The sequence below is a fragment of the Micromys minutus genome (assembly GCF_963924665.1).
Source record: "Micromys minutus genome assembly, chromosome: 7".
In the NCBI taxonomy this organism is placed as follows: domain Eukaryota; kingdom Metazoa; phylum Chordata; class Mammalia; order Rodentia; family Muridae; genus Micromys; species Micromys minutus.
The window spans coordinates 37,542,874-37,567,950 of record NC_137976.1 but is presented as its reverse complement, the minus strand read 5'-3'; the positions used below and the strand labels follow the sequence as shown (position 1 = coordinate 37,567,950).

The 25,077-nt window shown below is 38.1% G+C and overlaps 2 protein-coding genes across 2 annotated transcripts in view; one reads left to right on the top strand and one right to left on the bottom strand.

The window, feature by feature from the left end:
* Positions 1-21,933, top strand: part of ABI3BP (ABI family member 3 binding protein) — a gene marked incomplete at both ends in the record, with an annotated part of 97,387 nt that extends 75,454 nt beyond the window's left edge. Inside the window, 5 exons of the mRNA XM_080919483.1 lie at positions 6,388-6,456; positions 7,805-7,937; positions 17,764-17,945; positions 18,463-18,518; positions 21,886-21,933. Coding sequence (XP_080775609.1) covers positions 6,388-6,456; positions 7,805-7,937; positions 17,764-17,945; positions 18,463-18,518; positions 21,886-21,933 — 488 coding nt within the window. The remainder of the gene's footprint in view (positions 1-6,387; positions 6,457-7,804; positions 7,938-17,763; positions 17,946-18,462; positions 18,519-21,885) is intronic.
* Positions 21,934-22,157: 224 nt separating this feature from the next.
* Positions 22,158-25,077, bottom strand: part of LOC308422816 (transmembrane protein 45A-like) — a gene marked incomplete at both ends in the record, with an annotated part of 7,812 nt that continues 4,892 nt past the window's right edge. The window contains one exon of the mRNA XM_080919482.1: positions 22,158-22,163. Within this exon, the coding sequence (XP_080775608.1) occupies positions 22,158-22,163 (6 nt within the window). The remainder of the gene's footprint in view (positions 22,164-25,077) is intronic.

Below are 25,077 nucleotides of genomic sequence, written 5' to 3'. Positions count from 1 at the left end.
CACCATCAGAGCTGAGTTTGATTTCCATGTTTCAAGGCTGCTCGTTTCACTGCATGGAGAGAAGGGACTGCCCTGCTCACGGTGTCCTCAGCCCTGAAGACTAGCTCGGCCAATGGCATACACTGACCGAGCTCTAAGGAGCCTCCGATGAGGTCTCTGACCACCTTCAGTGGCTCATATCCAAGTCCTTCTTGCATTGCCCGTGATTGTATGATAGGGCCGACTACGCTTCTGTAGATCCTTTATACTTTGTTGTGATTCCAGTCCTGGAGGCTAAAGAAGCCAGAATTTTCTTTGAACTGAGGGGCATTGCAGTGTGTTCTTCAGTCCGGGCACAGGTTCATCATTTAAGTGATTTTGTAATATTTGATGGAAATACTTAGCCAACTGTATGGAGTTTGCTTTCAAATTGTCTCCAATTATTGTTTTAGGCAGAAAAGGAGAAGGTTTATTCATCCACACTAAAACACATGCCTGCTATAAACAATTTTGTTAAGTAAAAGAATCAATCCTATAAATAGATTTATTAATTCTCTGCTGAAAAAGTATGAAGTTTCACAGAAGCTGGTTTGTGTTTATGGACTTTGCTGGACCCCATTCTCTATGGGTTTTCTACATTCTTCCTGAAAAGTTTCATTTACACCTTTCAGAATGAGTTAATTAGATAAATGCTGCTTTTCAAGCTTAAAAATACATAAATAAACAAAGCCTGAACTCAAAGTGTGGCCAGGTCTAGCCTGAACTCAGTTTACCAAGTCTTTCGACAGAAACTTGGAAATATTCTAAAAGGTGTGTTCATTTAGTTTCTGAAAATAATAGTTTTTCTGCACCACTATCAAAAAGCTAGTAGTCTAAACAACTCATTAAATGTACTAAATTATATTCATAATCTAGCACGGTGCTAACTTCACAATGTTTACTAACGCTTTTGTTCAGCATTCTCCATGGACTCTTGACTACCATGGGACTTTGCCACTGGATAAATGAGTGTTGGCTCAAGTGAGCAGCAAGTGTCCTCAAATGTCTAAAAAAATGTCCCATCCATGTTTTGCCCAAATAGAACCTCCACTCCCTCCTAAAATGGGCTTTGCATATTGCCAATTGTGTTTTCAGGACCTATGGATAGAGTTTTAACAAACCAACCTTATGTTTGTTCCCTGTAATGAACTGTGCCTACCTAGACTGTACCACTAGCTTCTGTTTGACAATAGATTTTGAAGACTTTTTACAGTGGTATCTATGAATGAATGTGGTGTTTAATTTGGGGGGTAGGGCTGGATTTGTATTTTGGAATCTGTGATGCTTGTTTTTATTCATGATTTAAATATGTTCCTCCCATATAATCTGTCAGCCAGTCCTATAGAACACATACACTTTTATGTTCAGGAAAATTAGTGATATTGCTAACATAATTAGTACAATACAAATTAGTAACTAGCATATCCTCTGTAAAATGACAGAAAAATAACCACCATGACATGCCCTGTGAAGTAGCCACTGTGACTGTCTCCACTTAGCAAAGTGCCCAGTGAAGTCTCTGCCTTGTCACACTAATAGCCATTGAGCCCCAGCCTCATAGAGAGAGAGAAATGCATAACCTTAAGTTCATCATAAAACTAAGTCATTAGAATGATATAGAGGGAAGAGAGAGTGTGAAAGAGGGAAGTGAAGGGGCAGAAAGAGACAAAAGATGTATGAATGTATGTATGTATGAGTGAATGAATGAATATGTCTAAGCTATTCACCTGATCTTTTGTGGTAGGGTTATGCTGGCTTATTTAATGTTTGTGTAGACATCCATATGGTAGAAGCTTTGCACAGCAGAAATGCATGCCATTTTGACATTCTGAACAGTGTCGCTTGCTTCTAATAGCAGCAGATCTGAAATGTGAGAGTTAGAATTCAAATGGGGAAATTATAGAAAGATTTTATCCTCGAGTTAAAAAAAATAATATATGTGTGTAAATGATTTTAATATTAAATTTCATGAAAAAGTAAGCTCTTTTATTCCCTACCCTAGGGCACTTAAAGCACTAAGAAAATTAAATTTAAATGGGCCATATCAGTATGCAGGATTAGCCACTAAAATTAGGAACTTAAAGTGACTGCATCCAATGTAAATTTTCTTGCACTGAGATTTTAATTGCATATGTTCCCTAAATAATGAAATACTTTTGGCAGAATGTCTGCTAAGATCAACCTGTAAAAATTTCCAGTCTGCTACAAATCCAAAATTAAATCATAATATAGGATCGAATAGAAATATTGACTTTAGTTGCCCTAACTTGCCATGTCTGTATCTCCAAGAGAGCATGAACATTGCTGGAACACTGGACTTGGGAATATTTAAGGAAGAATGAGACCAAGTACCCATGCCCTGGGTAACACTTCTGTTCCAGGCTTTGCCACAGAGGATGCAAAATGACAGAGAACATACCACAAACAAATTTTAAATTGTTCCCATGACCATGTTGGATCCTGGGGACTGCCTTTGACATCTGTATTGTCCTAGAATTGCAAATCCTTTTCAAAAGGCTACTAAACCATAATTAAATTAGTCTGTCTTACGGGAGTAATTAAAAGTTAGCTCTAAGGAACTCTACCGCAAGGAGCAATTTAGTAAAGCTCATGATTGACCCTTGTTTTCTAGAAGTAGAGTTTTGAGACTTATTAAAGGGCTGTTTTGAATTCTAGATTAAGATAGTTACATAATTGTGGGGCCACCCACAAAACTAACATTGAGGGTCCTTGTTTTAAAAAACAGGGTTGATTATTATTAAAGAGTAAACCTCTTCTTCCCACAGTCTCTACCATGGTTTTGTCATGTTTTACTTACTAATCATTGTAATTTTGAAGTATGGAAACTGTAAATTATAGGAGCTGGACCTTTGGCCGTGGTAGTGTACAGTGTCCATTTTGAGTTTGAATCTGAGATCCTCTAACTCTCAACAGCAGAGCTGGAAGTACACAATGAACATTTTGTTTTTCCTGCACGAAGAGGAATTCCTAAGCAGAATTAAGGAAAGGCTGCACAGAGCGTCCCAGCCTTTATCTCACTTTTGACCCAGGCATGCACACTGGGTGGGAGTTCTTTAACTTAGGGATGAGGGAGACCTGAGAGGGCACAAAAGGACTCCTTGCTGCTCAAACACCACCACCTTACTTCTTACCAAAGTAAGCTTTGGGAAGTGTGGTGTCTTGGGGAATCAGTGACTCCCCCCACTCTCTGTCTCTTAGCCAGTGAGAGGGTGTGCTTATTCTCTTCTGCTGTGTTGTGTTGTATATGCCCCCGTGTGTGCACACATGCTGGTCTGCACATGCTCATGTTGAAGCCACAGCTCTACTTCCAGTATCTTCTACTATGTTTCCCCTTAGTTTTTGAGGCCAGGTCTCCCTGAACCTGGAGCTTACTACACTTGGACTGTTTCATGTGAAGAGGGAGGCAGAGATCCAGAGACAAGTGGTACTTCTGGCTCTATTTGCTCTCATGCGTGCTCAATTGTCCCATGAGACTTAATTTTACCAAATTACAGTTCAAAGATCAAAGTGATAACAACCGAAGTGGGTTCATAAGATGACTCAGAGAGTTAAAATGATTTTCCTCAAGCCTTGTGACCTGTTTGATCCCTGGAACTCACACGGTGGAGAGAACTGATTTCCACAAGGTTTCCTCTGACCTCCACCCCCCCCACACACACACACATGAAGTTTAAAAAAATTTCAAGATGGTATAGGACCTAAACAAAAACATGGGGTCTCTGTGAAGGGTGCAACTGTATATGTTGCATGCCCGTGAAGCTGACCTTGTCTTAGTGATCTCACTATTACACAACATAATTGCCCAGGATGTGTAGGATTAGTGTAACATGTCATTAGTTTATAAATTTATTAATACAGTGTTTTGCACACAGATGTGTTATATAGTAGTTTATCAATATCTGTATTGTTCTCCATCCCTAATAAGCTCACCCAATGGGGACTGTATTTCTGTAACTGAATTTGGGTTGAAAATTTCTCCTATGTGAGTTTCAAATAAGCAAGATCCACTTTAAAACCTATGAAACTCTGAAAAGCTTGAATGCCTCATGAGTATGTTGGTCATGAGGCAACTAGGCAATAGAACCTCAGGGGAATTCCAGTAGTTTCCCGGGTTGCTTTCCTCAGTAACTAATATAGCAGGCTTTATATTGCAAATGATAAAATGCTAACCAGTCTCCAACTGTAAAGGATGTTGGCCCCATGTAGCCTTGGGAAAGAAGTCCTCTTAATATCCACAAGGGGTAAGTGTAAATTCACATTAAAAACAAAACAAATAATGAATCAGAAGCCTTAGGTCCCAAAGTTCCTCAAGAAAGATTGGGGTGATAACTCATCAACTGGTTAGTCCATTAGGTCAAAGAATGCTACTATACAGTCACAGATGCATTTCATTTGTTTATGTATATTTTTCCCAGCAGTAATCTTGAGTATATTCATTTTTAAAGGTTATTTCATGAATTACTCAGTCCTTATTAAACATGCATACATTTCTTATCTTTAACATCACTTCTCAGTCTTTTAGCTCAGATTAAGTGTACTGTGTAATGGGCTTTAACATAATTTTACTTAAGACTTAAATATTTTCAAGATTGTCTCTTATACATCAATGATAAACTCCAGTGGGCAGCCCAATATTCATGCATTATAGGGCAGCAAAACAGGGCTCAGAGAGAAAAACGAAACAAAATAAAACAAAACCATGAACTGGGGATGGGAATGGACTGAATCCAGAAGATGTTAGAGGAAGAAACAAAAACTAAATATTATCAAAATAAATTGTATATATGTTTGAAAACTTCATAGAATTAATATAGACATTAAAAGTTATGTCTGGCTGGTGCAATGACTCGGAGGTTTAGAGCATTTGCTGTCTTGTGAAGGCCCAGGGTTTGGTTCCCAGCACCCATGTGGTGGCTCACAACCATCCATAACTATAGTTTCTGGAGATGTGATGCCCTCTTTGGCCTGGGAGGACCCCAGGAAAACATCTGTTGCCTATGCACACATGCAGGTATATGTGTAAACAAATGTGTTGGGTATACTCTAAGATTCAAACAGGCATTCGAGAGGGCAGCAGGTGAGGACTTGGAAAAAGTACAGGGGAAGAGATGAGTCCTGAAGGCTGGAAAGCTGTTCATGTTTTTCAGTTTGTTGTTGTTGGTTTTTTTTTTTTCACCTATAGTTCTGGATAATTGCATAGGATGTAATTGATTAGTGAAAGTGTCAACCCTTAAGCATAGCTGCATAGATTCAGAATAAACTTTTTAATTGGATATTTTATTTATTTACATTCAAATGTTATCCCCTTTCCCAGTTTCCCCTCCAGAAACCCCCTATCCCATCCATCCCTCTGCTTCTTCTATGACAGTGCTCCCCACCCACCAACTCCCTCCCACCTCCTTATCCTGGCATTCCCCTACACTGGGGCATCAAGCCTTCACGGGACCAAGGGCCTCTCCTCCCTTTGATGCCCAACAAGGCCATCCTCTGCTACATATGCAGCTGCAGCCATTGGTTCCTCCATGTTTGCTCTTTGGTTGGTGCTTTAGTCCCTGGGAACTGTGAGGATCTGGTTGGTTGATATTGTTGTTCTTCCTATGGGGTTGCAAACCCCTTCAGCTCCTTCAGTCCTTTCTATAACTCCTCCATTGGGGACTCTGTTCTCAGTCCAGTGGTTGGCTGTGAGCATCTGCCTCTGTATTTGTCAGGCTCTGCAGAGCCTTTCAAGAGACAGCTTTATCAGGCTCCTGTCTGCAAGTACTTCTAGGCATCTGCAATAGTGTATGAGTTTGATGTCTGTATATGGGATAAATCCCAGGTGGGGCAGTCTCTGGATGGCCTGTCCTTCAGTCTCTGCTCCACACTTTGTCTTCATATTTCCTTTAGACAGGTACAATTCTGGGTAAAAAACTTGGAGATGAGTGGGTAGTCCTATTCCCTCAATGGGACATTCTAACTGTATAGACATTCACAGAGATGCAAGCATGTGTGACCAGGCAGGTATTTTGAGTGGATCCCTTAAACTAGCTGTGTGATGTTTTTATTTGTGAATTAATAAGAAAAAGGCAATTTTACTTTAAAAAGAAAGGTCTGTGTAGCGTTTTCTTTTTAAAGACCTCTTCCCCACCCATGCCCATTTGGATTAGAAAATATGGATCTAATTTTCATTTCTAAAACTTAATAGGCTTTTAAGGAAGTATTAATTCTCTAGTTCTTGAATCTTCTTTTTCCCTGATTCTGGGGTCAGAGAGAGTTTAACACCAGGAAATGTTCATTTAGGACCATGAGTGTGTTAACTCCCATGTTGTTCTGAAAGAATTCTGCTAAAAGATGATGCTGTTGTTTCAGATGCAGAGCCGAAGTATCTGATAGTGGTACGACCTGCTCCTCCTCCCAGCCAGAAGAAGTCGTGTTCAGGTACAGTCATTGCCCTGGGTTTTCTTGTAGTTAACTTTGCACCATGCAACTTCACCTTCTGCTATATGACAGAGAAGAAATGCTGTGGGACTGTCTCAGCTGTGTAGGTACAGATGGTGTCAGTCCTGAGTCTACAGCTTATCCTGTGGGAGGAGTCATGTAGCCTAGCTTTAGAGACCTCAGCACAGGTTGGTACTGGCATTTCCTGGGACTGTTTAAGCTGAGGTTTAGACAGTTAACACACCTTCTTCATCCTGGTTATTGTGATGAGTAAGTGAGTTAACATCTTCACCAGTAGTCACTGCCATTTTGGGCTAATTCCTACTAGCCTGTTTCTATTCTGTAAGGGTGACCTCTTTACCTTCTTTTGGCCTTACAGATTTTAAGAATGAAGCATTGAACAAAGAGGTTAACCCAGTATATTAATCAGCTTTATGTGAATAATATAGTCTTAATTTAGAAATTGAAATAGCATTAGTGTGAGGTAAGTATCTTAGCACATGCTCTGAGAGTTGAGTCAGAAGAAAGGGATTTAGAAAGAACTTTGTTTTTTTAATGATCATTAATTACCATGTAATATTGCTGTAAATGATAATGTATACAGATACTCTGTTCATGTATTCAATTGCAAACTTGTCAATATTTGTATTTTAATTGCTTTTGTATGAAATGACAATTGCAAAAATAAAGATGCTTTAACTGGGAAAAAAAGGAACAAAGCTTTATGGTCTGTCATTGGCTTGAAATCACCTTGAAAACATACTTCTTGGCATAGCTGTGAGAGCTTAACATGTCTATGGTCATGTCTATGGGGGATTATTTTGATTAGATTAATTGAAATGGAAAGACATATCCTAGCAGTGGGGAATACAGTTCCCTGCAGTTAGGTTCTGAACCTAATAAAAGGTAGAAACCTCTATGTACATGAATTCATCCTCTCCGCTTCTTGATCTTGGTTGTGCCCTGACCAATTGTTTTACGTTCCTGTTAAAATGTAGTATGTATATATGAACACATATAAACATGCCCACCCAAGATCAATAAAGCATTTTCTCTGATTCATGTTTAAATTCATGAACAAAAATCAGTTTTGTAGACTATATCAAAAGCTATAACATTCTCAAAGAATTTATAAAACATTATATATAAAACAATATATATATTATATATTTAAAAAGCACACTCATGACAACCAGAAATGACTCAGAAAAAAAAATCTTGTTGACAGTATAAAAGCTAAACCAAACAGGAAAGAAATATCATCTAAGTCATCTTTACACATGCTTTTTGCTCCAAAATTCAGTAAAAAGGTACTGTATCGAGGATTAACTGTGTGCTGCCTCCACAGGTAAATCTCGCCCTCGCAAACCCCTCCAGCTGGTGGTGGGTACGTTGACACCGAGCTCTGTCTTCCTGTCCTGGGGGTTCCTCATTAATCCACACCACGACTGGACGTTGCCGAGTCAGTGTCCCAATGACAGGTAATTCCCCATACTGGAAATTATTTTTTATTGCTATTGATGTAGTGACGCATGCTTAGGATAATGCTCACACTTTGAACCTCTAGCATTTATTTATCTCCTATTAGCTATGCAGTTGGTCTAGGTGTGAGGGGTACATTAATATCTAGGACAGAGACCCTGCCATTAACAGCACTAGGATCTATCTGGGTAGAAAACATATAGATATGTGTACCAGCAAATGAGACCACACAAGAGGAAGGAGCAAATAATAAATGGGCAGTATCATGCAAAAAGCACAGAGGAGTGGCCTAAGAAGCTAAAGAATTATATGTACATGTGTATGTGTATGTATATGACATATATGCATTTATCTATACATACATAAACATATATGTATGTGTAGTAATAAGTGTTTATATATATATATGTACAGTGTGTATATATGTGTGTGTATCCTTTCAAATAATCTAAAATGTTTCACTCACTAGTAAGCCTATGATTTGTTTGTTTAGTTCTTGAAAGTACTTACATTTTTATGATTATTCCAGTCATTAGTGAATGCCAATGCTGAAAATCTAAATATATAGACTTAGGGCCTTATTTTGCAACTCAGGCTGACCTGGATCGTCCTGCCTCCCCCTCCCAAGTATGGATGGTTGTTACGAAATTTGGAGGGTGTTTGAAGCAGAAGGCCTCGAAGCCTGGGTCTAATCAAGCTGAAGCACTGTTGCCACCACTGGGGAACATGTAACATGTAACATGAAAACTGAAGTTCCCATACTCCATGACGTCATTGGATCAGATATTCTTGGCTAAACATCTGTGTTTCAAAAAGAATTTCAAATGATTCTGATGTCCACTGATGTTGAGAAAAACTGGCTTCGGAAGCTCAGTGTGCACACACGTGGGAAAATTAACCAGAGGTGCAACTGCTTTCTTTGGCAAAAACAAATGAAAAGTTATGTTTTTATATCACCACAAATGATTTATCTTTAAACCCAACACACTGTTTGGCTCTGTCTGTAAATAAGCAATGTGTTAAAACCCTAAACCATGATCCTACGTGGCTGATATGTAGTATTTGCTTTTCATAAATATTTACTGCATAAGTTTCAAAATTCAAAAGTTTTGACTGCATGAGTTTGCAAAATTTTCAAGCTTCAAGACTCTTTAAAAGATTTCTTAGTTCTCGTTTTAAATATATTAGAAATTATTTTAAATTTGAGAAAATTTGCATTTTTACTTTAAATTTAAAAAGCGAAGTATGATTTAAACACAGTAAAATTTATAAAATGTGTACAGTTTGAGTTATAAGTATATGACATGATATATTTGATAACATTAAGAAATAGAATACAATTCTATTCTCTACACCTCTGGCAGCTGTGGGACTCTAAGTTAATCACCATCTACTGCAAGTAGATGTTTCTCTGATGAGGGTTGAGAGATACCCTAATATATGGGCATAAAGGTTAATCATTAGGAGTCTATTTAATACTGTGTTCATTTCATGTTCTACTAGGTTCTTGCTGAAGGCCTATGACTTATCTAGCCCAAGGTTCATGGCCCAGTAATGGTGCCAGGTATGGGTTTTATTCTGTGTCCTAAGACTTAAATCCACCAGAATGTGATTAGTTACTCCCATGATGTTATTCTACAATTGCACTGGCTAACATGTCTTCTAAGGACAATCATTACTCTGTCCCTCAGTTAGATAAGATGGTGATGATTTTCTCCACTGGTAGCATGCATGATGCCTACAAACACCATAAAGGCAAGTCAGGAGGGTAAGGATGCAACTTCCAGGTCAGGGCCAGCTTGATTTCTCCGTGTTCTAGACTCCAGCAAACTATTGTCAAGTCCTGGGAGGTAGCAAAGAGCAGTAGCACCGTTTGGGGATCATGGGAGTTTATTGGCCAACATTCAAAAAAGGAAACCCTTTCCTTGCTGCGGGATTTTATCTACTAGCCAGTGATTGTCTAGTAACAGTGTTGAGCTATGGGTAAGAAGTGAGGGTGGTTCTAGTTGGGGTTGGGGGTGAGATTATCAAAATGAATTGTAAGTAATTCTCAAATGAACTAATTTTTAAAAAGAAAAAATAAATAGAATTCTAGAAAGTACTCTTACCCAGAAACATTCTCTGGTTTAATTTTCAGTAACTATAGATTAGTTTTGCCTCCTCTAGAAGCCTGTGTAAATGGAGCAACATTGTAAGGGAGGGTTGGTCTGTCTATTCTTCCAGCATGCTTTTGGATTGCATTTCTAACATTGGAGGTGTCAAAGTTTATTCCTTTTTTTTTTTTTTACTCCTGAGTAGCATTCCATTATTCGAATATTCTAGTTCATTATATATTCTTTTGATGGTGGGTACAAGAATCATGTTGATAGAGCTGGAAAGATAGTCCAGAGGTTAAGAGCACTGGTTGCTCTTCCAGAGGACCAGGTTTTAGCTCCTAGCAACCACATGACATTCTCAACCATCTGAACTAGATCTAGAACTAGATCCTCCAGTTCTAGAGGATCTGGTACCTTTATTGGCCACAGAGGGCACTGCATGAACATGACTACAGTTTCTATAAACATTTTACATGAGACTTTGAGTATATGGCCTAATCTCTCTTAGGAGGAAAGTCCCTCAAACTGGAATTGCTGTACTGCAGGAATGTTTGTGGGATGACTTCCTCTGTGCCTGCTGTAAATCCTCTTCCGCATTATGTGTTACAGCTCTTTCCATCATCACTCTCCAGGAGTAGTATTGACCCATTAGCTACACTTAACCTGCTTCTTCCTTGCTCTAGGGATAGCTGACCACATTGTGTGAGCTTTTGTACCGTGTGATTATTATTTTAGGGTTTTATTCTTGTCTAAACTGCTCTTGAAATAAAATGCCTTTTAAAGTCATTGCAAGTTCTCTGAAAGTGCCTTTTAAATTACTTTGATTAGAGATTCTAAACTGAAAAGAAATGAAATCAAATTTTCCCTCAGATACCCATGGTCCACCAGGGATAAAATAGCATGTGTGTGATTATTTCCAAAACTGTTCTTTAAAAATAATTTAAAAGTGTTTCAAAGAATCTGAAATATTCCTTATTTTACCCACCACTAAGCCTGAGACTTATTTTACTTGGAAAATACACTCTTGAAAGTGCATATTTGTCTTACAATAATTCCAGTTTTTAGAGGAGACGTTCACTATGCCAACACTAAGAAAATTATGTGCTGGTTGTTTTTTCCCTTTTAAAAACCCTCTTACCAAAAGAAAAAAAAAAAGGAAGGCAATTTGATACTTTCTTACAGCAAAATGCAGTTTGGTTTTGATGGCTGCTCAGCTTGAAATGACATGCTTCAAGATCAAAAGCAGCCAAGGGAATTCTTGGAGCAAATTATCCTCTAGTGTCTTGCGACTGACTTTTCTTCATTTATGCTCCAGTAATACTGACCTCTCCATGAAGAATTTATCTATACTTGGTTCTGATGGACAAAGGCTGCCATAGTTGGCAGCAAAGATAGGCAAAAAATTTACAGGTCAGTTAGAGCAAATGGTGGACCATCTTTATACAGGCCATGGACTCTTCAGATTTATCTGCCTCAAACCTTAAATACATCTCACCCTTCCTCTGGCTCACCAATTCTGGCCCTGCCCTTGTAGTTAAAGAAATGTATTCATGTATATCAAATCACAGTATTTAAATTTCTGCACTGGGTAAAGTGTTCAAAAGATTCAGTAGGTAAAATAATTACATATTTTCAAATCTGAATTGGAAACTAGCACCTGTTAAGATGTGATTTGGAGAAGAATTAAAGAGTCATGAGTAACAAGGAATATTTTAAGTACTTGTAGATTCTGCTTCCATGGGCCTCTTTGCTCCTAGGTTGCCACAGTTAATAATGAGATGGCATTCTAAAGCTTTTGTTGTTTGGGAAAAGCAAGTAGTGCTTGTTTAAAAGTGCTAGAAATACTGTATGCATCGTAAACACCCAAATGCATCTACCAGAACTGCAAATAATTAAAACAGACTTGGAGAGATCTATTCTCATATATCTATGCTGTATTTTATGAGATTAGACCAATCTACTAGGGGATGATTATGCCTTGAAAATTAGAAGACTAATATATCTGAGATTTTCTTTCAGCAATACCTTCTTAAGGGTCCCCTTAAGAACTGACTTATAAAACATTTAACATTGGTCTCTAGAAATCTCCATCATCCCATGCAGAGAATGTATCTGGCAAGTTGTTCCCTTATTCCGTTGATTTTTGGGCTTTCCATAGAACATTCTGATTTAGTCAGTTTCCTAAAAGGAAGGCTTGTGTTCTGCTTTCGGCTTGGAGGTATTCATGGGCTCTCATTTTCAGTCTTGCTTGCACGCTGTCTGTCTGGGTGATTTTGGATACTTTTATATAGTTCAGGCTCAAAAGTGTCTGTGTTTTATTTATGGCTTTGTGCTCAACAGGTTTCAATGGAAGAAGGAAACCTTTGTCCTTCAAAAATAGTATACTTGCCCTTAAATGCTCTGTAAGGATAGAAAAGATGAGTGCAAGAGAAATAGCATTAGGGGGATGAGGCACATACATGGATATGATAGAAAGATTAGACATGAAGGGAGATGAGGCACACACATAGATCTGACTGATAGGTTAGACATGAAGGGAGAAGAGAATAGGAAGTTCACAGAAAGGTAAGTGATGCAAAGTCTGGACTCAGGGAAGATTTTAAGGTAGACATGAAAGTTATGAGAGCTTAGATCCTTCATTATATTTTATCATTAGATTTCTGTCTGCTAAAGATGCCATGCACCAGAGTATAAAGGGATGTGGATATTTTTATCATTAGGAAGTAGAAGAACGTAGATTATGTTTATAGTGAAATACAATGACATGGTTCAGTTTATTGTTGCTTTGGTAGGTCTTGAAACACCTCCACAATTTCCATGGAAGATCAAAGGAGGAGTTGATGTGCTTACGAAGTAAGGCACTTGGTTAAATTACCAAGGAGGTTACTTTTGAGAACAGGACATTGTATTTTATCCCCTGAAATTACCATGAAGAGGGGGTTGCACAGAGGATGGAACAAGGGTAGGTAGGGAGCTGCAGACATTATATAAAACATTAGCAAAGGTGTGTTAGGAGGAATGCTTAGATAAAAGGTGGGGAAAATTATATAGGGCCCATGTTTTGGGAAATAACAGTTGTGTCAAAATGCAACTCTTGCTGTTAAAGTGTAGTCTACATGGCTAATGACAGGAGTGTTTGCAAGGAATAAATTAATTTTGATGTTCTCTACTTTTTCCCTAAGTATAGTTCATTGCCAGCTGCTGAATCATAAATTTAGTTTGTTTTTTTTAATTTTTGCCTGAGAGAGGGTCTTAGAAAAGAATATCTAATCTGCTGCTAAAAGTTGTACGAAGAGACTCAAAAGATGTTTAGTTCCAAACTTTTTGAGAAAATTTATTTGTGTGAAGGAACAGTTCCATGAGGCCATTCTGTTGTTGGCAACGGGCTTATGGTTAAGCCATTACCTACTTTTGAAAACCCCCAATGATTTCTTTAAATAGACTTTTTCTGTGTAGCCCAGGGTAGCCTAGGATGGCCCAGGGTAGCCCCCATGATTCTTCAGTTTAGTGCTTCCATTACATGTGAGCATCACTAGGCTACAACTTGCTATCTGTAGTTTAAAAACACCCTTTGGTGAAGAGAAGCCTTTAGTCTTGGGAAGGATCAATGCCCCAGTGTGGGGGAATGCCAGGGCAGGGAGATGGGAGTGAGTGGGTGGGGGAACCACTCTCATAGAAGCAGGGGGAGGGAGGATGAGATAGGAGGTTTCCAGAGGAGAAACCAGGAAAGGAGATAACAATTAAATTATAAATAAATGAAATATCCAATAAAAAATTTAAAATACCCATTGCCTTTCTATATGGTTGTGCTCAAACTTAATCATCCACAAAAAATTCACAAAAGCAATATTGGATCCTGAGCATTCTCAGACAGTGAGGAGAATGTTGACTATGCATTAAGGTGAATACACAGTAAAAGAAAAAAGGTTGTTAAAAGCCTTAAACAACAGTGACTGCTCTCTGATTCTGGATCATTTTCTGGTTACTTTCATTTACTTTTGCCAAGCTATAGAGCAGAAAGAGAATTTAGAGCAGGCCAGAAAATATAGCTTAGGACTCAGGGGGGAAAAAAGAGGATGAAGAATTTGATTGTTATCCAGCTGTAGCTGTCCCAGGGCCTCTTCTAATTACATGAAGTCTTGCTTTACTAAGACTTTATTGATAAACTGAAATCAACAAGAATATAAAGTCTTCAGCAACACAAGGTTTTTATTATGTTTTGCCTCAACGTATGACAAGTTTAGGGAAATAGTTTATTTTGTTGAGTGGGCCTCAGGAAAAGTGAATTTGCAAAATATAAGTATAAACCCAGTAGCTTAAATTGTTCTTTGCTGGTGATTGAAAACCTTTACTGAGAGCACTTACAATCTAATTTTAAAATGACCCGAGGAGAAGCTAGGCATCCGTCCTGTTCATTGCACAATTTTAATGGAGTACCTACAGAGTGTCAGTTATAAAGCAGGGAGCAGACTCAAAAGGCCCATAGTTTGTTTTACAGACAAGAAGAATTTATTGCACTACATCCAGAATAACACCTGCTCTCTCCTTTAATACTTAGAAGCCTCCTACCTTATTCACTTTGCAGTTTAGATGGTGCTGAGAAAGGTCAGCTTGAATGTTCTGGAGGAAAGAGGCACAGTGGCTTGTACACAAAGAATTCGGTCTAAGAGAAGATGCTGTAATTGAAACATATAAACTTTACTGGATGAATTGATTTGAAAGTGAAACTCAGGATCTTTAAAAACCATGGAGCATTCTCTCCCATTTTCTTTCTGGCAGGCTATAGACCATTAATCTGGTTAGAAAGCCTTGGGTCTGTCTCCAGCAAGCAGCTCGGCTAGCAATGAGGTCCGACTCATACCCAGTGTTAGGTCCTCGGGAACGTATTCATTCCTAAGGTGGGGACAGAGTTGTAAGGGTTCATATGCTTTGATTTTGATTTTTCAGCATTTCTCTAAGGTCCCTTAATGTGAATTGATGTTAAGCAGACACATGATTTCACAGTAGAGAGGTAGGAAAGCGGAAGAGGAACAGAGATTGGAGGGGAGACCAAGATGCAGCTGGGGAAAACCTACCTGGATCCTGGTAACCATAATTGGTGTTAGGTAGAATTGAATATTTTTAAGGGATTTTATAGGTCTTTTATCTCTTATAGAAGGGCAGTTTGTATCTTTGTCTATTGGATGTAATCCTACTGTGTAGTGGGTTTGTGAATTGAGAATATAATATATAAACCTGTATGAAAAGCTATCGGGCCTTAGAGTCATGTTTGTGCTGGGAAGTGGGGTTAAAAAAAACAAAAAAAAAAAAAAACAAAAAACAGGCGGGGGTAAGAGTACCAGGGCAGGCAGAGTGAACCGCCTGGGAAGGGAATCTCATGGAGAATGTAGTTCGTGGACCAAGTGACAGTCCATGTGCTCGGCTCCACACTAGAGTGGCGTGAACAGAGTGAGACCGCAGGGGGCCAATAAAGAGATAAGCATTTATATTTTTAATATTTACAGCAACGCCTTAAGAGACAAGAAGGGGTGGAAAGGAGGACAACAGAAAGTCCATGTAGCATGCTTGTCAAAAGGTGCAGGTCATAAATCATGGTTGAGATGGAGATTTTGGCCTATAAGACACAGAGGACTCATCCTATAACATTTGTTACTAGTAGCCGTGAACATCCTGACTGGAACAGCCCCCTTCACTCCTTGGGCCTTTGCTATTTTAGAAAGAAGAATTGGAGCCCAAGATTAGCCTTTACTGGAAAAAAGCAAGCGAATGACTGGCTGCAAGCACGTTCAGGCTTTACAACTACTAAGAAAGTAGGCTGCATATACAAAGAAAGACTCTCCCAGCCCCTTCCCTCAGTTCCTAAAATCTAGAGCTCCTGCTAACTTTATGGACCTGGGAGCTGGGCACATATTCTCTACCACGTGCTTAGGTTTGACCTTTAGCTTAACGCCCTCCTGGCACCATCTGAAAAAATCCTGTTACTTTTAAACATGAGTTCTGCCTTTTTGCTTTGCAAAGTCCACAATTTATGTTCAGTTCACCACACACCCCCCTTCTTAAGATTCTAGGCAAATGTATCTGTATCATCAGGAAAGGCAGTGAACATAATAGTAAACTTAGTCATTAGTGGGTATCTGGTAAATACTCTTAGCCTGAGTAAATGACAGACCTTAAAATCCTAAACAAAACCAGTTAACCTGAATTTTAGTTAATTTAACTTTAAAAGGGGTGGAGTGGAATCAAAATATAAATTTTGAGAAAAAAATATAAAGGTAAATTAGAAACTCTAAAATAATATATTAAAATATGAAATTATTTACTTATAAAATAATATATACACAACTTGTTTCCATCATCATATGTAAAACTATGACTTTTGTTCTATTGACTTGAAATACTTGTTTAAAACTATAAAGGAAGCACTTATCTGTCATGGTTAACTCTGATACCAGTAATCTCCTAGTTGGCTCACTAGTAATTTAAGTTCAATTCCTCCTGTTTGAATACCAGGGATAAGATGGAAAATGCTCATAATCCTGTAAATGATGTGAACTAATGCACTACATTGTGTAGTTTGCTATTTTATCCGATGTACCATTAGCGTACACTTGTGTTGCTTCTGATATACCAGTTTGTTCCCTTCGGTCTGTAGTGTAGTTTGAACTTGCTCACTGTAAGGGGATGTTACAAATGTACCCAGTGGAACTCTCTTTGGTTTGTGGTTCTGCTGCCATCCAAGGTAAAGGGCACTATCTGGCAATGCTGGGAAAGCCAGGCAATGGTTTACATTCATAAAATGGAAATAATAATTTCTACCATTATAGATGTTTTCTGGGATGGTTAAATGAGACATTCAAAGCCGTGTGCTGGAGACAATCTGTCTACAGCATCTAAACTGGAGTGTTGTGTGGCCTGAAGTAAATATGTGACGGTGATCTTAAGTGTGTGCTTTATATTCTTATTGTACCTTTAGATTAACTATCAACTTTGCTTTTTTAAAATAATTGTGTTTTACTCTTAAAAGGTAGCCCTGCATATATCATAAATTCTCAGATTTGTCTTTTACCAAATTGGAAAATAGTACTTTGAATACACCCTCCATGGAACGAGAAGGCTTGAATTCTCCAAATAAGGAAAAGACCCTACAATCGATAGCACTTGGTTTCTGTTCTCTATGCAGTTGGAAAGAGATGAATATCTAACCTTTTCTCTTTCGTGTCCCTAAGTAGCTAGTAAGTGTAGTGAGGATTCTATTTTCTGTAGTGAGAATTCTCAAGTTGCATTGGCATCTAACCGTGCTGCTACATGACAAACTGACTTGGAAACTAAACTTCAAAACGAAAGCACAGATTTTTCTTAAACTTCAAAAATATTAGACCAGTTCAATATTTAATACAGTCATCTGATTGAAGTCTTATGTGTTTAGAAACTTGAGGGAGTTGGACTGATGACTCAGGAATCAAGCGTTCTTACTGCCCAGTCATGAAGGCCAGAGTTTAGGTCCCAGCATGGCTGTAACAAGCCACACATTCCACAGACACCTGTAACCCTAGGCCTGAGAGATACAGCAATGTCTTCTGGATCCTTTGTGCACACAGACACACAAGGACCTAATATGCATGTGCACATATACTAATATGTGAATATATGCATAGGTAAAATGAACCTTAGGAGTTTAGATTTTGCAAATCCCTGTGTTTTCAAACATGATGTTTTCATTCTTCAACAGATTTTATACAATTCGATATAGAGAAAAAGATAAAGAAAAGAAATGGATTTTTCAACTCTGCCCAGCTACTGAAACAATTGTGGAAAATCTAAAGCCCAACACGGTTTATGAATTTGGTGTGAAAGACAATATAGAAGGTGGAATTTGGAGTAAGATTTTCAATCATAAGACTGTTGTTGGAAGTAAGTATTTATTTGGTTCAATAAAGTATTTTTTTTAAATTCTTCTTTAGTTTTCTGGTTTAAATAATTTCCCTAGCTTGGAATATGAGATACATTCATTTTTTCAGTTATTTTTCAATAGTTAACATGTTCTAGTATTTAAAAAATATAATATCAATAGAATTTATCTGTCACCATAATGTGTTTTTCAAAAATAAATAATGAACAGTGTGATGCCCCCAGCTATGTCCCTGGACACTTCAGAAGATACATGTGACCTATAAACAGCATCGGAGCTGATCAAACATGTCAGTATGTGTAAACATCACATGGCAAGGTAGGCCAGGGGCGCGGACACGGCCTACCAGAGGCTTGAGCTCCTCCGCCTTATCCTTGGGCTCACACGTCATTGGAATCAAGATTGGAAATGATAGGAAACGAAGCTACAAAGACTGACCTGGAATTGTCCCCTCAGTGAGCTAGAATTGACTACAGAGCAGGAGTAATCAAAGTAATGACATTTCCTCCTTATTTTCAGGTAAAAACAAAGTAAATGGGAAAATCCAAAGCACTTATGACCAGGTCCACTCAGTGGTAGGTGCCAATTTCTTAATTTTTTTCTTTTAAAATAGTATAATTGTGTTTCGACTTAGAAGAGGGGGACAGCCCTGCTTTTGAGGTATTGAGATTATCTACTGGACACTGTGTAAAATGCTTAATGATTTAGGAAGGAGCTGCTTTTTTTTCTGCAAATGATAGAAATATGCTCCTAGCCCCTTCCTAATGTATTTAAAGCTCTACAACTCAGAGTTTCAATGTAGTTATTCTAGTATTGGTATATTTTAGAGTGTTTTGAGATTTTGTTCATTCTATCTTATGAATATTCTTTAAAGATTTGTTCCTGTATGTATGTGTGTGTGTGTGTGTGTGTGTGTGTGTGTGAGAGAGAGAGAGAGAGAGAGAGAGAGAGAGAGAGAGAGAGAGAGAGAGAGAGAGAGAGAGAGAGAGAATGTATACCACATGTGTACAGATACCTGTGGAGACCAGGAGAGGGCATCAAATTTTCTGCACTAGAGGGAAAGGGCAGCTGTGAGAATCCAATCCAGGTCCTCTGGAAGAGCAGCAGTTGTTACTAACCACTGAGTGGGCTGTTTTTCATACAGCACTTTAAGAGCTCCCTGATAGCTACATGTCCTGGGTACACTGATAAAGTTCGAATCTTGTTACATTTTGGAATGATGTAACAACCTACTTGGTTTTGAAATGTGCCCCACCTCCAGTCAGCTCTATAAATGTCTGTGTGCTTTGAGCCTTACAGTTCCCACCTCCAACTCTCATGGAAACTCTTAGGTCTTCATGCCCTCACCATTTTCTCTCCCTTCAGTAGATGGTCCTCACGAATCATCTTATCAATTATGCATAATGTAAGACCATGTGTCAACCATGTGTAATGTAATGGTTAAAGTCATCAGTGAGAGAAATGGTTAGTATTTCACATCACATACTCAAGTGTGTTACGTTATTGAGCAGGTAGAAGAGGCGCTGGGGTAGAGAGAATGAGAACGTGGTACTGGCTTGTGTTGCCAAGTGTTGGAATTCTACAGCTTAAGAAGAAGCCCTTTAATCAAATGGGCTTAGTGTGATTTTTCTCATTTTTCTTTTTTTTAACTTTATTTTAAAAAACAAAGATAAATGTACAGATTTTTAAGCATTTTTGCATAAAAGTATACAAACACATTTTTATAAGGTTGTAATTAAGTATTTGTGGGCACCTATACATACGCATATGTATATATATAACAATAATATAGGAAAAAAGGTTATTAATTTGAGGAGATAGGAGAGAAACTGGGAGGGGCTGTAGGAAAAAAAAGGGGGATGTGATACAGTTCTATTTTAATTAAAATATATTCTTGTTTTTTTCCTTTTTTCTTGATCTTCACACAGTCTGTGGGTTGTTTCTGGAGTGTTCGGGGCTTTCTGGGGTTAGTATCCCATTATCAGTGGCTGCATGTTATGTCTGTTCTTTTGTGACTGGGTTATCTCACTCAGGATGATATTCTTTAGATGCATCCATTTTCTTAAGAATTTCGTTAGGCCATTGTTTATCATAGCTGAGTATTACTCTACTGTGTATATGTACCACAATTTTTGTATCCATTCATCTACTGAAGGACATCTGAGTTCTTTCCAGCTTCTGGCTATTATAAATAGAGCTACAATGAACATTGTGGTGCATGTATCTTTGTTGTATGTTGGAGCATCTCTGGGGTAAATGCCCAGAAGTGGAATAGGTGGGTCTTCAGGTCCATTTTTCTGAGGAACCGCCAGACTGATTTCCAGAGTGGTTGTATCAGTTTACAGCCCCACTTTGACCCTAATAGTCCTGTGTCTCTTACTCCATGACTCCCTTATCCTGGCAATGGTCCCTCTTTTACTTTCTTTCCATCTGTAATTACTCTGTGTTGTTTACTCTCCTTTGAAAGATGTGGAGCTAGGGAGCCTTCAATGAGAGAGAACATATCACAGTTATTTTTCTGGGTCTAGGTAACTAACTAAATATAGTCATTTCTATTTCCATCCATTTACCTGTGAAGTTCTTTTTTTCCCCCACAGCTGAATAGTATTTTATAGTGCATGCATTTTCATTATCAGTTTGTCAGCTGAAATTTGTTGGGGTATCTTTAGTTCCTGCCTGTTGTAAACAGAGCAGCAATTAACATGGCTGGCTGAGTATATGTGGAGTCAATTGGGTCCATACTCCAGGGAGTTAGCATGACTGGATCATATGGTTGACTGAGTGTCTGTGGAGTCATTTAGGCACATATGCCAAGGAGTTAGTATAACTAGACCATATGGTAGATTTGTTTTGAGTATTTTAAGAATTCTCCATGTTAATTTCTATAGCAGCTGAACCAGTTTGCAGTTCCACCAACAGTGAATGAAGGCTCCCCTTTCTGGCACCCCACTAGCATTTGGAAGTCACTCTGCTGAACGTTTCCATTCTGACTGGAATATGATGGCATCTCAAAGTCATTTTGATTTGCATTTTCCTGACTGCTAGGGATAATGAAATTTTTTTTAATCTCGAGTATGCTTTTTATAAAATCAACTATGGTGGATTTTTATAAAATAGGATAGTCCAGATTTTGGTGCATATGTGTTTAGGATAGTGATGTCTTTTTACTTAATTGTTCCCTGATAAGAATAACATGCCATTTATCTTTTCTGGTTAGCCTAAGTTTGATTTAGTCTATCCCATCAGACCATAGGATGTGATATCTGCTTTCTTCTTGGCCCTATTTGACTGAAACTCCTTTCCTTAACTTTTTACTCTAAATGTGTGCTAATCTTTAAAGCTAAAATGTGTTTTTTATAGACAACGAATAGATGGATTTTTCCCCTTGATCTAGCTAGCCAGACTCTGTCTTTAATTGTAGAACTGAGGCCTTTGTATTGTGGTCATGTTGGTGTGCGTCAATCCAGGCTTTCCCACTTCCCAGTAAGAACTCAGATGTTCTTCTAATGGGGTTTCTTTATGCTGTGACCTGTGGTTTTCCTCTTGTTACTTCAATACTCTGCCTATGCTCTGCAATATGCCATTGCTCTAGATTCTTCTCCCTCACCTATTCCTATAAACGGAGGATTTTTTTCTCATAGTTTCCCATAGTTTCTGTATGCTCCTTTCCTGTGATTAAAATTTTTCTCATTTCATCTTGATTCTCTACTTAAGTCCAGCTATTTTCATCTGCTCGATTCGTGATGCTTACGAGGCTTCCCTTTGACTTTTCTACTTGGGTTATTAGGATTCAATTCCATCTTTACTTCTCCTCAAGTCATCTTTAATGTGTCTAGACCTTTATGAAATTCCACTTTAAAATTCTGTGTTGTCATCATTTGCATCAGCTGTGTGTTGTGGTTTTTGGGCAACACCAAGTTGCTTTTTTTTTTTTTCTTTAAGTTCATTGAGCTGCTTCTGTGTCTTCTTTATACCCATGGAATCCCTTGATCGAGTTTATGTTTGTTCTTTTACATTCTGTGTCTTGAATTTGATCTGGTAATTGTTGTGGAGAAGATTTCTGGGATGGGTAGAATCTGTTGGGAGATGCTGCCCTGTTCTTTCACTTTGTTTGTATGTCTACAGTGCATCTGGACATGAGGACCTCCTCTGTTTGTTCTGTGTTTGATATGGACAGAGCAGGTTGGAGCAGGACACAGGATGTGAAGGAGAGTTTAAGCCTAAAAGTTAGATATGATTTAGGTTGAAGGAAGTCACATGGACTTGGGTCTGCATTGGCGTGCAGGATATGCATCTAGGTCCACCCTAAAGTTTATGACATTTTCTGTGAATTGTCTATTATGTGATCATTGACTAACCCAGTTTCCCGGTTATAGACATTTAATTATTTGTAATTGACTTTTAATTTAAAATAATTAAAATGAGTATTAACACTTCAGATTTTTAACATTTTAAAGGCACTTTAGTATGAATAGGCAAATTTCCTTCTAAGAAGATTATCCCAGCTTATGACCTTACAAGTAGATAACAAGAGTTTATCCTGTTTATTAATAGTGTGTATTTATTTATTTTATTTTATTTTTTTGTGTGTAATATTTATTTATTTATTTTTTTAAACGACTTTATTTTACAAAACAAAGATAAATGTACAAATTTTAAACATTTTTTGCTTAAAATTATACATTTTGTCAGTACTGTTTTTTCAGACATTGAAATAATTTTTACATAAAACCATGTGAATATATTTTTTTAGTCAGTACTTGATTTTTTTTAAGGGCTTGACAGTATGCATTGAAAACCTAATAGTTACAATAAGCGTAGAGTACATGCAAAACAAAACGCAACATGGAAATAGTCAAAGTCTTCTTGTTTTGTAAATATATGTATATTTTTTTGTTTTCATTATTTCTTGGACTTCATACAATCTGTGAGTTGTTTCTGGGGGAGTGCAAGCCTCTGGGGTTAGCATCCCAATATCAGTGACTGCATATTATGTCTGTTCTTTTGTGACAAGGTTATCTCACTCAGGATGATATTCTCTAGATGCAGCCATTTTCTTAAGAATTTGGTTAAGTCATTGTTTCTGGTGGCTGAGTAGTATTCCATTGTGTATATGTACCACAATTTTTGTATCCATTCGTCTTCTGAAGGACATCTGGGTTCCTTCCAGCTTCTGGCTATTATAAATAGAGCCGCTATGAACATTGTGGTGCATATATCTTTGTTGTGTGTTAAAGTGTCTCTGGGGTATATGCCCAGAAGTAGAATAGCTGGGTCTTCAGGTAGTACTATATCCAATTTTCTGAGGTATCGCCAGACAGATTTCCAGAGTGGTTGTATTAGCTTGCAACCCCACCAACAGTGGAGAAGTGTTCCTATTTCTCCACAGCCTCACCAGCATCTGCTGTCATCTGACTTTTGGATCTTGGCCAATCTGACTGGTGTGAGGTGGAATCTCAGGGTTGTTTTGATTTGCATTTCCCTGATGGCTAAGGATGTCGAGCACTTCCTCACGTGTTTCTCGGCCATTCGGTGTTCCTCAACTGAAAACGTTTTGTTTAGCTCTGTACCCCATTTTTTAATAGGGTTATTTGATTCTCTGGTGTCTAGCTTTTTGAGTTCCTTGTACACCTTGGATATTAGGCCTCTATTTGATGTGGTGTTGGTAAAGATCTTTTCCCATTCTGTTGGTTGCCGTTTTGTTTTCTTGACAATGTCTTTAGCCTTACAGAAACTTTGCAATCTCATTAAGTCCCATTTGTTAATCTTTGACCTTAGAGCTTGAGCCATTGGTGTTTTGTTCAGGAAATTTTCTCCTGTGCCTATGTGTTCTAAGGTTTTTCCTACTTTCTCATCTAATAGTTTCAGTGTATCTGGTTTAATGTGGAGATCTTTGATCCACTTACACTTGAGCTTTGTACAAGGAGATAAGAACGGGTCTATTTTCATTCTTTTGCATGCTGAGTGCCAGTTGGACCAGCACCATTTGTTGAATAGGCTGTCCTTTTTCCATTGAATGTTTACTGCTCCTTTGTCAAAAATCAGGTGACCATATATATGAGGGCTCATTTCTGGATCTTCTATTCTATTTCATTGATCCACATGCCTATTTCTGTACCAGTACCATGCAGTTTTCAGCACAATTGCCTTGTAATATAGCTTGAGGTCAGGGATAGTGATTCCCGCAGATGTTTTTTTGTTGTTGAGGATGGATTTCGCTATTCTAGGTGTTTTGTTATTCCATATGAAATTGCACATTGATCTTTCCAATTCCATGAAGAACTGGGTTGGAATTTTGATGGGGATTGCATTGAATCTGTAGATTGCTTTTGGTAGGATGGCCATTTTTAAGATGTTGATCTTTCCAATCCATGAGCATGGGAGATCTTTCCATTTTCTGAGATCCTCCTCAATTTCTTTCTTTAGAGGTTTGAAGTTCTTTTCATACAGGTCCTTCACTTGCTTAGTTAGAGTCACACCAATGTATTTCATAGTTTTTGTAACGATTGTGAAGGGTACGTTTTCCCTAATTTCTTTCTCCACATGTTTGTCCTTTGAGTACAGGAAGGCTACTGATTTGTTTGAGTTAATTTTGTATCCAGCCACTTTGCTGAACTTGTTTATCAGCTGTAGGAGTTCTCTGGTGGAATTTTTGGGGTTACTCAAGTACACTATCATGTCATCGGCGAAGAGTGATGTTTTTATCTCTTCCTTTCCGATTTGTATCCCCTTGATCTCCTTTTGCTGTATAATTGCTCCAGCCAGGACTTCCAGCACTATGTTGAATAGGTAGGGGGAGAGTGGGCAGCCTTGTCGAGTCCCTGATTTTAGTGGGATTGCTTCAAGTTTCTCGCCATTAAGTTTGATGTTGGCTGTTGGTTTGCTGTATATTGCTTTTATTATGTTTAAGTATGGGCCTTGGATTCCTGTTTTTTCCAGGACTTTTAACATGAAGGAGTGTTGGATTTTGTCGAATGCTTTCTCAGCATCTAGTGAGATGACCATGTGATTTTGGTCTTTGAGTTTGTTTATATGGTGGATTACGTTGATGGATTTCCTTATGTTAAACCATCCCTGCATCCCAGGGATGAAACCTACTTGGTCATGATGAATGATCGTTTTGATGTGTTCTTG